Source organism: Micromesistius poutassou, assembly GCF_964030765.1.
Source record: "Micromesistius poutassou genome assembly, chromosome: 3".
Classification (NCBI taxonomy): Eukaryota; Metazoa; Chordata; class Actinopteri; order Gadiformes; family Gadidae; genus Micromesistius; species Micromesistius poutassou.
In genome coordinates this window covers 22,692,946-22,705,160 of record NC_140273.1, presented here as the reverse complement: position 1 = coordinate 22,705,160, position 12,215 = coordinate 22,692,946, and the positions used below count along the sequence as shown (strand labels likewise).

The 12,215-nt window shown below is 47.6% G+C and overlaps 1 protein-coding gene and 1 pseudogene across 2 annotated transcripts in view; both read left to right on the top strand.

The window, feature by feature from the left end:
• Positions 1-248: 248 nt before the first annotated feature.
• On the top strand, positions 249-2,359 carry hmgb2a (high mobility group box 2a). The gene is made up of 5 exons (XM_084466183.1): positions 249-370; positions 1,242-1,401; positions 1,510-1,658; positions 1,754-1,928; positions 2,028-2,359. Exons 2-5 carry the CDS (start codon positions 1,255-1,257, stop codon positions 2,205-2,207), a joined length of 651 nt encoding a protein of 216 aa, XP_084322309.1. The 5' UTR covers positions 249-370; positions 1,242-1,254; the 3' UTR covers positions 2,208-2,359.
• A 3,005-nt stretch (positions 2,360-5,364) lies between these two features.
• The window catches only part of LOC311341156, a 10,019-nt pseudogene continuing 3,168 nt past the window's right edge, over positions 5,365-12,215 (top strand). The window contains exons 1-4 of the transcript in view: positions 5,365-6,057; positions 7,003-7,067; positions 7,659-7,716; positions 8,606-8,691. The product of the transcript in view is annotated as an uncharacterized misc_RNA (transcript). The remainder of the gene's footprint in view (positions 6,058-7,002; positions 7,068-7,658; positions 7,717-8,605; positions 8,692-12,215) is intronic.

Sequence of the window (12,215 nt, the reverse complement as noted above, 5' to 3'; positions counted from 1 at the left end):
CTCGCCCGCCGCCCCGTTCGCTCCGCGGTGGGACTGGGCGATAAGGGAAGGGGTTTAGTCCGGTTCTGTTTTTAAATTACCACAAAGGGATTTTTCGCGCCGTTGGTTTAAAACTCCCCTCCGACCAATCACAGCGCAGGGACGCCGTGGGACCGTGCTGCCGAGACGGCCCGGCCGTCGACCAATGGCGTCGCCGCTCGGCTCCTGGGGGCCCGTATTTAAATTTAAACAGGCGGCGTCGACCAATCACCGGCCCAGGGGTGGTGTCACGAGCCGCGCCGTACAAGTTAGGTAGACGCCGCAGTCGCTGACAAAACAGTGGGAAGTTAACTCCGACGTTCACTCGCCGAAAGTTTGAGACGACCAACTGGTAAGTAACCGCCCGTATTTATTTATTTTGTTGGATTTCGGGCCTTTTGTGTGTTTCATTCTCGTTCTAGTACACATTTATAGACATCAGGGACGTGTACAACTTTGTAAACGGCCAACAACCAGTGCATATATTTCGACTATTTTTTTTTTGGTAACCTTTTTTTTTTTACGGTTGTTTTTTTTCCCCCCCAACACGTTTCGTGGCCGTTTGGAAACAAACCGCGTGGAATCAGAGACCGCGGTCCTCCGCTAACCCGACCCCAGAGGGGAGCGGGTTTCGACGCGGTTCGCCCCCTCGCGCCCCGTCTCGACGACGCCGCTGCGGGCTCGTCGTCGGGTCGACTCGTGCGCATCGCCCCAGCGCGAGCGCCATTTGATGTGCTAGCTCCGCCGTTAGCCTAGCCTAGCCTCCGCCTCGGGCCTCCTCCGCCGCCGCCGCCGCGCGCGGCCTCCTCCTCCTCCTGCGGCCCGCAGCCCCCCTCGCGCCACTCACAGCACGGGCGGGCTTTTTATTCACCCGCCGCCCGGGCCGCGTTAACGGTGGTTTAGCGCTCCGCTGTTTTGGCGCTTTTTGTGTTCTCAGGAGGAGGAGGGGGGGGGGGGGGGGGGTGGTGGTGGGGGCGGGAAGAGACAAAATGGAGGCCTGTCTTTTTTCGCCCCCCTTTTAGAAAATCGGAAATCCGATTACAGATTAAACCGCCGGGCGCAGCCGCGCGGTGCGCGCCGCGCGGCTGCGCCCGGCGGCCGTAGCGCCTTGGAGGCCGCCGCGGTGTCGATTACCGCCGACGGCCGCTCGTCTTTTAATCAAATATTGCGTCTTTTTTTTGTGTGTTTTTTTTTTTCTCCCCCCCTCTCCCCCCCCCACGCAGAACGCGTCCAACCATGAAAAAAGACCCGAACAAGCCCAGGGGGAAGACGTCTTCGTATGCGTACTTTGTCTCCAAGTGCCGCGAGGAGCATAAAAAGAACCACCCGGGGACGTCCGTGGGGTTCGCAGAGTTCTCCAAAAGATGCTCCGAGAGATGGAAGGTAGGGCCCCGCCGCCACAACAACAATAAACAACAATAACAACAACAATAAAACAACACGTTTTAGGTTTGGGTGTCTGACGTGTTTCCTGTTTCCTGTGTGTCTCAGACCATGTCCGGTAAGGAGAAGGTGCGGTTCGAGGACATGGCCAAGACGGACAAGGTGCGCTACGACCGGGAGATGAAGACCTACACCCCCCCGAAGGGAACCAAGATGGGCAAGAAGAAGAAGGACCCCAACGCCCCCAAGAGGCCACCGTGAGTCCCCCTGGTCCCCCGGTCTCCTGGTCCCAACGAGCTGCTCCTGTCTCCTCTCACTGACTCTAACCTCTCCTCTCTTCTCCCCCCTCCAGCTCCGCGTTCTTCGTGTTCTGCGCGGAGCACCGCCCGGCCATCAAGGGCGACCACCCGGGCATCTCCATCGGCGACATCGCCAAGAAGCTGGGCGAGCTGTGGTCCAAGCAGAGCCCCAAGGACAAGATCCCCTTCGAGGCCAAGGCCGCCAAGTTCAAGGAGAAGTACGAGAAGGTGAGTGGTCCCCGTCCGTCCTCCTCCTCCCACTCCTCCTCCTCTGGGGCGGCGTTCCCAACCCGTGTGTGTGTGTCCCCCCCCCCCCCCCCCCTCCAGGACGTGGCTGCGTACCGCGCTACCAGCGGGCCGACCAAGAGTGATGCCGGGAAGAAGTCTGGGCCCGGGCGGCCGACCGCCAAGAAGGCCGCGCAGGTGGAGGACGACGACGATGACGACGACGACGATGATGATGACGAGGACGACGACGAAGATGATGACGACGACGAAGATGACTAGGCGGCGGCGGCGGCGGCGTGGGGGTCTGGGGTAATTTACAAAACAAGGATGTGAAACCGGCAATGTTTTGAAAAATGTTTATTTTGTAACGCTCTCAGCTGTTTTTTTTTTTTTTTGTTTGGCCTGACGTCATGTTTTGTTGAGTTACCAACACTTGAGTAACTTGATTCAGGGAAAACTTTCTGTTGTTGTTGGAGTTCCCCCCCGATAGTTTCAAATCACCCTCTATTTAAAAGATGGTCGTTGGTCAGCTCTGCCATTTGTACTTCGACGAGGCACAGTTACTGACTTTGGAAGATGCTTTTTTTTTTTTAAGGTGTTGTTCCTCTAAAAGCACTGCTAAACATTTATCTGATGGTGGTGTGTGTTCATCCTTTCACTGCGGTTTTACTACCAGGATCCTTCTGTAGTTGACTTTAAAGTGTATCTTTTTTTTAATGCGGAGCTTTGCATTATGTAGGGTTTTTGTAATAAAATTTTGTATAAACATTAGCCGTGTGTCAAATTGAGTTGGTCTGGGTCTTTACGAAGGTCTGTGAAAAGGTTGCAATGATCTTGAATGTTAACGACACCTCGAGGGTGATCTTTCACTTCCTTAATGCCTGATTCCACCCCCTAGCTTTATAGGCGTCACACTAAAGAATACTTGGAATAAACATTTAAACGTTTAATTGTAAGCACACATTCAGTACATTTGTATGTGTTCTAAAATGCTGTAGAGTTTGGACATCGGTATTAATTCTGTGGCGGCTACTTTACCAGGAAAAGAATGCACTTTTCCCCCCAAAAAGCCCTGGGCCAATCATGCGTTCATTCTCTCCTAATTCAAACGTACAGGTAGATCTGCAGCATTGCCAAACGCTTCATCCTGTCTCTAAAAAAGACGGGTGATCTGACAATCTGCAGTTAATGTTTGCATTAACGTAAATATTTAATTTACCAATTAAGATATTTATTTAACCCAAGCAATACCATTTTTATAGAAGATGTAATTGCATTTTAGCGCCATCAGGAGTCAGTGCAGAGTCAACTATACATAGTTCCAACGCCAGGCTATGTGACCTTGCTTAGTACCCGTGTCCCACAAGGCATGCATTTCTTTTTAAATTATATCCTATGCAAGACAGTCATTAATATTGGTACAAAGAGATTATATAAATACAAAGTTCACATTGAGACCATAGGGGGTGTATGTCTAGTAACGGGGCGTTGCTAGACCAAAAGCTCTGGGCACCTGGCCCCACAACTCAAATCAAACTATAGTTTCTTGGTTTTCTTTTCTTTTAATCTATGCATACATATATGGAATACATCTTATACAATAAGCTGTTTGAACTTACCTTGCTTGGCCCACTATTCCAGCTGCTGCCAGACTTGTTGCTTGAACTGCAACATTTACTACTGGTAAAGGTAAACATATGTTTAGGCATTCAAGTCATACCCTGCATATGCAGATAAAACCAGACTCAATAATTGAACTATTGCTTATTTTCATTCTTCTGCATTCCACAATAATAATAGAAAACCATTCCAGAACAAAGAACATTTAAAATAAACAATTTAAGATGTCCAACAACGTCAGAACTGAGTTTGGTTTTATTTTTCGGGTATTTTGCACCACTGTCTATTTTTAATTATGCCACGTAGATGTGAGTCAACGTACAAAGTTCTCCCTTTCCAACCAGAAACAGAACGACGGTGATGCCTGTGTTTTCCCAACGTGACCTTAAACACGCTGGGAGCCTTCTCTTCTCTTCCCACTGAGCGGCCTTCACCACTGCAGCGGTAACTAGGGTTTATCCAGCATGTGAATACATGTTGCCTATCTTTTATTTGAAGTATTTCCAATAAAAAAAAGAAGCCCAGATAGTTTTTGGCCACAAAATCTTCCACCGATTTTAGATCAATATTGTAACGACGTGCTCCACAGAGAAAGCTCTGCTCTGCCATCCTGGAAAGGCAAGATAGAAACGGTTTTATTTTCAGTTTATCTGCATCACTCCATGCCCCACAAATAGAGTCCACTATGAACCTCCAACAGGTGTTTCTGCTCAGCCTTTGTCTGATCGTGGCACATGGATCTTGGGTTCTGTATCATCCAGGTCTACAGCCTTCTCACCTGGGCGCATTCAGAGTGTCACACACATCTCCATGTGTCATCTACAGATGAGCTCTAATCAACTAGTTTAGTGTGCAGGTTCCCGGTTAAACACAGAAAAGTCTTGAACATTATCAACTCGGAGAGACTCGGAGAGATTCAAAGTTTATTCAGATATATATAAAGCATATATACAATACCATGCCCCTGCATGAAAAATCGATTCAGTTATCTGCATTGCTGTCAACGTCGGCATTGGATAGATGTCTCAGCGAGGCGTGACTCATCCACTCTCAACACGCTGGGATGCAGGAGTTTAGGAAACCTGCTAGCAACACGGTAGTTTACGTTGCAGTAAGTCCAGAGCAGTAGGTGTGTTAGCTGAACCAGCTGACCCGGATGATGTAGCACATAAACGCTCACACTGAGAGTCCTCAGTGTTTTTGGCGCTCGCAGTGATCGCCGAAAGGACGAGATCGCGGATACAAGCGGCCGAGATGAGTTTTCTCAGGAGGGTGGCTGGTTTCTCCCTTAGGGATAGGGTGAGAAGTTCAGTCATCCGGGAGGAACTCGGATTAGAGCCGCTGCTCCTTTGCTTAGAAAGGAGTCAGTTGAGGTGGTTCGGGCATCTGGTAAGGATGCCCACTGGACGCCTCCCTTGGGAGGTGTTCCAGGCACGACCAGTGGGGAGGAGACCCCGGGGAGGACCCAGGACTAGGTGGAGAGATTATATCTCAACACTGGCCTGGGAACGCCTCGGGATCCCCCCGTCAGAGCTGGTCAATGTGGCCCGGGAAAGGGAAGTCTGGGGCCCCCTGCTTGAGCTGCTGCCCCCGCGACCCGACCCCGGATAAGCGGATGAGGATGAGGATGAGGAGGCAGTGATCGCTAAAACACTGACTACTGCTGCTGTACCGGGAGTGTGAGAGGTGTAACACCGGCAGGCGAAGGCCGCAGCCAGTATGTCAGAATCACACTATTTCACCAACCCCTCCAGAGCTGAGTGTTAACCGGACTCCCTCTGAAGATAATAAATCGAAAGTACTTAGAATAGGATTCATGAACATAAGAGTGCTGTCATCTGAAGCGCTCTTCGTCCAGGAACTCATTGTTGATAATAAGATCTGGGCCTTTGCAAAACCTGGTTAAAACCAGATGAGCTTTTAGCCCTAAACGAGGCTACAACCCCCAATTACGTTAGCTCCCAATTATCTAGAGAATCAAAGAAAGGTGGTGGCCTGGCCCTAATATCTAACTCTAAGCTTAAACTAAAGCCAAAAAATAAACATTTGAGGTGCTCGCTTTCTGCTCCTCAATTCCCGGACATACAAAACGAGTTTCAGACTCTTTCGTTATACCGCCCCCCCCCGGCCCGTACTCACTTTTTGTAGATGAGTTTTCAGATTTTGCAGCTGATCTTGTTACATATTCAGACACTATTTTGCTTATTGGGGATTTCAACATTCATGTGAGTGACTGATGGCCTCGCAAAGGCCTTTCTGTCCATTACAGTCACGCTTGGCTTCAAACACCTTCGTCCACAGCACCACACGGGTGGAAGCACGCTGGAGCCCGTCTTGACCCGCGGCGTAGACGTCTCAGAGCTGGCCGTCTCTCCCTACACCTTCAGCTTCATCAGACCATCTTCTGCGCACTTTCCCGGTGGTGGTGTCCCGCCCCCGGCGACGACCACCGGGCTACTTTCAGCTGTCGTCGCATCACCCCTGCAGCCACTGCGGCGATGCCAGACGAGTCACCCTTTCCACTTGCCCCCCCTCTGTGGGGGTTCTGCGGAGCGCCTCACTGATGAACTCAACAATGTCTTGTCTGCTGCCAACGATTCTGCTCGGCTCATAATTAAAAAAGCGATCAATGAAAAACAACAGCTCCCTGGTTCAATGTAGAAACTCACACCCTGAGGGGAGGAAGCAGAATCCTTGAACGCAAATGGTGCTCGTCTTGCGTTGCATAACAAGTCTGCTCACCTATAAGGGTGCGCTGACTACTGCCAGGAATGCCTACTTTTCCAGTATCATCAACTTGAATGAACTTGAATAGAAACAACATCACAATTTATTTTCGACACGGTGAAGAGTCTCAAAAAAAGACTCAGAGTGTAGGCTCCGCCCTCTCAGCAGGTCAATTCATGGGTTTCTTTTAAAACAAGATTCAATCGATCAGAGAGGAGATCGATGCGTGCCGTGCCTCTTGTCCTCCACACCTCGCGGGGAAGGATGGGGTCTTGCCCCCGTAGGATGGGGCAACTCTGAGGCAACTTTCCTGGAGTCAATCCCTCTGGTTGAACTTGAAAAGGTAATAAAGGCATCAAAACCCTTCTAAAGTTCTTAAGGAACTTCTTCCAACTGTGGGGCCTGCAATCCTGTCGCTTATGAATCTCTTTCTACGGGAATTGTTCCCTCTAGTTTCAAGGCTGCGGTGATAAAACCACTACTCAAAAAGATCCTTAGTCAGCAACTATCGGCCTATATCGAATCTCCCTTTCCTGTCCAAGGTACACGAAAGGATTGCAGCAAAGCAAATCGTCGACTATCTGACGAGGAACAATCTCTTTGAACCTTTTCAGTCCGGGTTCAGGACTTTCCACTCAACTGACACTGCTGTGACAAGAGTGGTAAATGATATCCTTCTTGCTTTGGATACAAATGCGGGCTTGGTGCTTGTGTTGCTTGACCTCAGTGCTGCGTTTGACACCATCGACCGCAGCATTCTTCTTCACCGTCTTGAGCACTACGGCTTTGGGGGTACGGCTCTTCACTGGCTTGATTCTTACCTCACAGATGGAACACAGTTTGTGCTCTGTGAGGGTTCAGAATCGAAGCATTGCAACCTTACCTCTGGTGCAGACCTGGGCAATAAAACAATAAATTATCGTATTGTGATAGACTTTTGATCAATATCAATATAAAACATGTTCAATATATATATCAATAAGAGACTGGACCACCGAATCTAGCAGCTGGGTTTGTTACACAAACACGGTTCCATACTTATTTACAATATTTGAGTTTTTTTCATTGTTCGACTTTGGAATATTTATCAATGAAAAACAGTGGAAGGTCATATTAAGTGTTAAACAGAAGTGTTTAAATCCAGCATGGTAATTCCTAGTCATTAAAATTATCAATAGTTATTGATATCGATCAATATGATCAAGTTATATCGTGATATGTCTTTCAGCCATATCGCCCAGGCCTACTTTGGTGTACCACAAGGGTCGGTCGTTGGTCCATTGCTTTTTGCAATCGACATGCGTCCCTTGGGTGACGTTATCCGCAGCTTTGGAATTAGCTTCCACTGCTATGCGGATGATACCCAACTCTTTATTCCTGTAGAATCAAGAGACTCAGCCCAGATCCAGAAGGTTGAGTCCTGTCTGGCTGCAGTGAAGAGGTGGATTTCACAGAACTTCCTGCAGCTTAACACTGGGAAGACAGAGATGATAATTATCGGCTCAAAAGTGGACCAGAGAAAATTGGAGACAGTCTCACTGTGGTTGGATGGCTTGGCAATCCCACAGAGCGCATGTGTCAGAAATCCTGGTGTCCTGTTTGACCCTCTGCTGTGCTTTGACCAACGTGTACATAACTAAAATTGCCTTCTTCCACCTGAGAAACATTGCAAAAATCAGACCAATGTTATCTAGAGCAGATGCAGCGACACTGATTCACGCATTTATATCATCAAGATTGGATTATTGTAATTCATTGTTCTCGGGTCTACCTAACTCTACCACGAGAAGTCTACAGCTTGTACAGAATGCTGCAGCTAGACTACTGACTGGAACGAGAAAGTTTGATCACATCACTCATATTCTCGCCCCTCTCCACTGGCTACCAATAAGTGGCCGATCCGTGACGTTAAGGTGCTGCTGCTAATCAATAAAGCCTTGCATGGATCAGCACCATCCTACCTGAAGGACCTCATCGTTCCTTACAATCCTTCACGGCCCCTCCGGTCTTCGGGAGCTGGCCTTCTTTCACTACCAAAGGTGTAAAGGAAATCGGCTGGACAGAGAGAGAGTTGGCCTATCGAGCGCCCTATCTATGGAATAGTCTGCCACCAGTGACCAGGGTGACTCTGTGGAGCTGTTCAAAGCAAAGCTCAAAACGCACCTCTACAGCCTTGTGTTTCGGACATAGGGGTTCGAAAGAGATACAGACGCGATGCGAAGACCGCTGCGTGTTTGTTCGCGCTCCTGCTAATGCAGTTACTAACTGAGTAGCAGTATACATTTCATGTACTTTTCCCTAATTCTAATTCACTAGTCTGTCTGTTCCAGCGTGTTGCGGTGACTGCGACTGGATGCCTGGATTCTCCTCATGGTTAACCGGCCAGCACCCCATCAGCAATTTAAATGTGTCGCCTGTATGTTTGTGTGTCAATCGTGGCCTCCGCTGCACTCCTGACCGCCGTCCCTGGAAGGAGGGGTCCCCCACGCTGTGTTTCTTCTCAAGATTTCTTTCTTCCTTTTTTCTTGCCTGTGTGGGGGGGGGGGGGGCTGGGGTCAGGGAGGGGTCATAAATACTTGGCCTGTTAAGCCTTTTGAGACTGTAATGCTGATTAAGGGCTAATACAAATACAATTGAATTGAAAATGTAATTGAATTGCTAACAGATAAGAGTGAAGGATTGTAGACACATACACAGAAAAGTGGCACACACCGTTCAAATAAGGATCCATAGGTACATAGATGACGCATGCCTGACACAACAACCAACACAGATGTGACACATATGCACTAGTGTCTGAGACAGAAGCAGAGAAAGTGTGAACAAGGACATTGATTACGTTGTGTTACGTGATGTTACACAGCAAAGCTCTCCACAATTTCTCCATTTTCTGCTAAAAGGCTAATCTACAAAAGAGTTGTGGCCCCTCCCTCCATAAGGAGGGCAAGGTACAAAATAATAAATCATCGTCTTTGGTATAGCAATACCTCTGGGGTAGAGGTCTTATAGCTCTGGTCAGAGCCACAGAGAGGTCTCATAGCTCTGGTCAGAGCCACAGAGAGGTCTCATAGCTCTGGTCAGAGCCACAGAGAGGTCTCATAGCTCTGGTCAGAGCCACAGAGAGGTCTCATAGCTCTGGTCAGAGCCACAGAGAGGTCTTATAGCTCTGGTCTGCCTGAAAACGACACGTGTCGTTCATGTCTACATTAAATCCAGATCCAGCACTGATTTCGTTGACTGTAACATGATTAAAGCATTGGTTTATCACTTTATCACCTCGCCTATAGCCAAGACAATGTTTGCGCGTAGCTATAAAATAGCTTAACAATTTTACGTAAGAGCCTGTTCCAAATCGGCTGATTTATATTTGACATGACTTACTTAACATCATAGTTAAACTATGGAGCCTGGGGGGTGAAATGGGAGTATTTTTTTATAAAGCGAGCTTGCGCTTGAAGTAAATCGCACGAGTGCAATTAAAGAACATTAATTGCTAGCCACTTACATTACTACATTTGTTAGCCCACAATATGTCCTTTGGATGTATGAGGATAAAAGCAACGTGATCTCTAAACTAAACTACAGAATAGGTTGTTTGTCAATATGACCCAAAAGGACCCATATGACCCTTGGCTGGTCCAGCGCCCCCTACTGACAAGCCAAAAAACAGAACAACTCCACGTATGTCTGCCAAGAAGAATGGACGGAATTGGCTAATTCTCAGTGGTAAATGAAACATTTTAAGATCGTTTTGGAATTAAAATGTGCTTTGATAACATTTCTAGCAATAAATGTGCATGTTTATTTCATGATCTCCAGTCAGTGAAGGTAGGCCTACACATGATGTTTAGTTTACTAACCCACTACCATTCATAAAGCCGCAGCTACCCTTGAAACCACAGCTTGTTGTTTGAATCAACGTCTTGGCTTTGTGTATTTATTATACCGTTGTTATTTTATGTAACTGATGATATTCTTTCCATAAAAACTTTGATTTGCGAATGACCCAGGGATGACATATACTGTATATTCTTCAACATTTTGAAAAGTTGGAACAATTAATACTGCTGTTCGATTTTTATCTTTTAATAAAAATGAAGATTTCCAAGTGACCCGAGCGTTCATATTTCTTCTTCTTCTTGGGGACAGTCTGGGCCAACGTGATTCTTTGGGGCAACCCACTCGTTTATGTCCGCTTGCTTCCACCTAAAAACCGACTCAAAGGTTAATTTGATACATTTGGTTGTACACGAAAAATGTACAATGATCACGAGTACTTAATCAGGCTTTAAAATGTGCATCAATAAGATTAAAAAAAAAAAAGACAAAAAACGTTTTACAAAAGATTACCAAAATGATCAAGATGGGGGTCGACCTACAGGAAGTTCACCCCTCACAGTTGACATGAACCAGGGCCTTAAGGTTCACTAAATTATCAGATAATATACATATAATATTGTGGTGACCGTGGGCGTGGTCGCCGTGTTCCAGGTGCCGCAAAGCACACTGGGACAACGGGTTTAGGACATTTTAGTTTTGTAGCCTAACACCATGAGTGAGAGTGCTGTTCATGTTGGCCAGGTGTGCCGTGTTTTCTGTGTTGTCGTGTGTGTGTTAATACAGACAACTCCCGTTGCCGAGCGGTGTATGGGGCGCGGGAGTTGATTGATTGGTTAACCTGGGCTCTCGTCCCGTCCCGTCTCGTCCCGTCCCGTCCCGTCCCGTCCCGTCCTGCCCCGTCCTGCCCCGCTCGCCACAATATAATAATATACAGATAAGTTAAGGGCCCTTGGCAGTGCGCTAGAGACCTGGGGTCTCTTTCATACGAGACAGGGCCTGGTGGTCAGGGTGATGTGAATCTCGCCGTAGGAGTAGTGCTATCCCTTATCTTCTTCAGACCCTCTTTCATATAAAAGGGACCCCGGGTCTCTAGCTCCCAAGTGTCCTTGACCCGTATAGGTCACCTGCTAATGACATCACTTCCTGCTAAAGTGTGTCCACCTTAATGGCCTGGTTCATACAGAAGAGAGCTGCCGTCTCTATCTCCCTCCCGGTCCATTCTGTGTCTGCGTCACTGTACCCCCCCCCCCCCCCCCCCCCCTGTGGGGCCTTATAGAATGTTTTTGGTCTGACTTTTACTTTACTTTTACGTTATCGCATTCACACTTGAAAAACCTTTAAAGGGGTGATGATCTGTCGTGATTAACTTGAAAAACAAAAAATGTTGATACATGAAATTAACCCCTGGAATGAATTTGAACATTGAGCAAAATGAACATAAAGTCCCGCGTTGGCCCTAATCTGTCCCAAAGGTGAATAAATGTCATCCCTTGGTCCCGCGAAAAAATGCAAAATGAAAGAACTTCATCAGTTACATGAAATAACACAACAGCTCAGATGACAACGCACAACGCAAAGACACAAGCAGAGTGATCACAGAGAGATCACAGTGTTCATATTAATCACCATGGCAACAACAGAGAGCTTTGCACCGAATAACATGTTTATAATATACGTAAGAAGAATAACATAAGATGTTTTGCTGTCTCGTCGCTAGGGGGCGCTGGACCAGCGGACGGACGCATGGGTCCCGTTTAGGTCGTATTGAACAACGACCTACTCTGTCGTTCAGGTCTGAGGACCGGCTGGACTGAAGCCGAGGACGGAAAGGCTGCATCTCCTAAAACTCAAGCAGAGGAACTCAAGAGAGCTTTCGGTTTTTGAACAGTTTATCAGAAGACCGGATGATGCTCAGATGGGTGTTAAGGTTCGTCACATGGTCAGATGTTATCTGTGTTGACACAAGTTTGTGGTCCTGTTGACACAGACAAGGCAAGACGGCCGGGAACGCAGTATCCGCATGGGCCAGCTGCGGAACTGCACGGAGCGTTACATATTGTCTGGATCCATTCAACGGACGAAGGAAAATTAACATGTAAA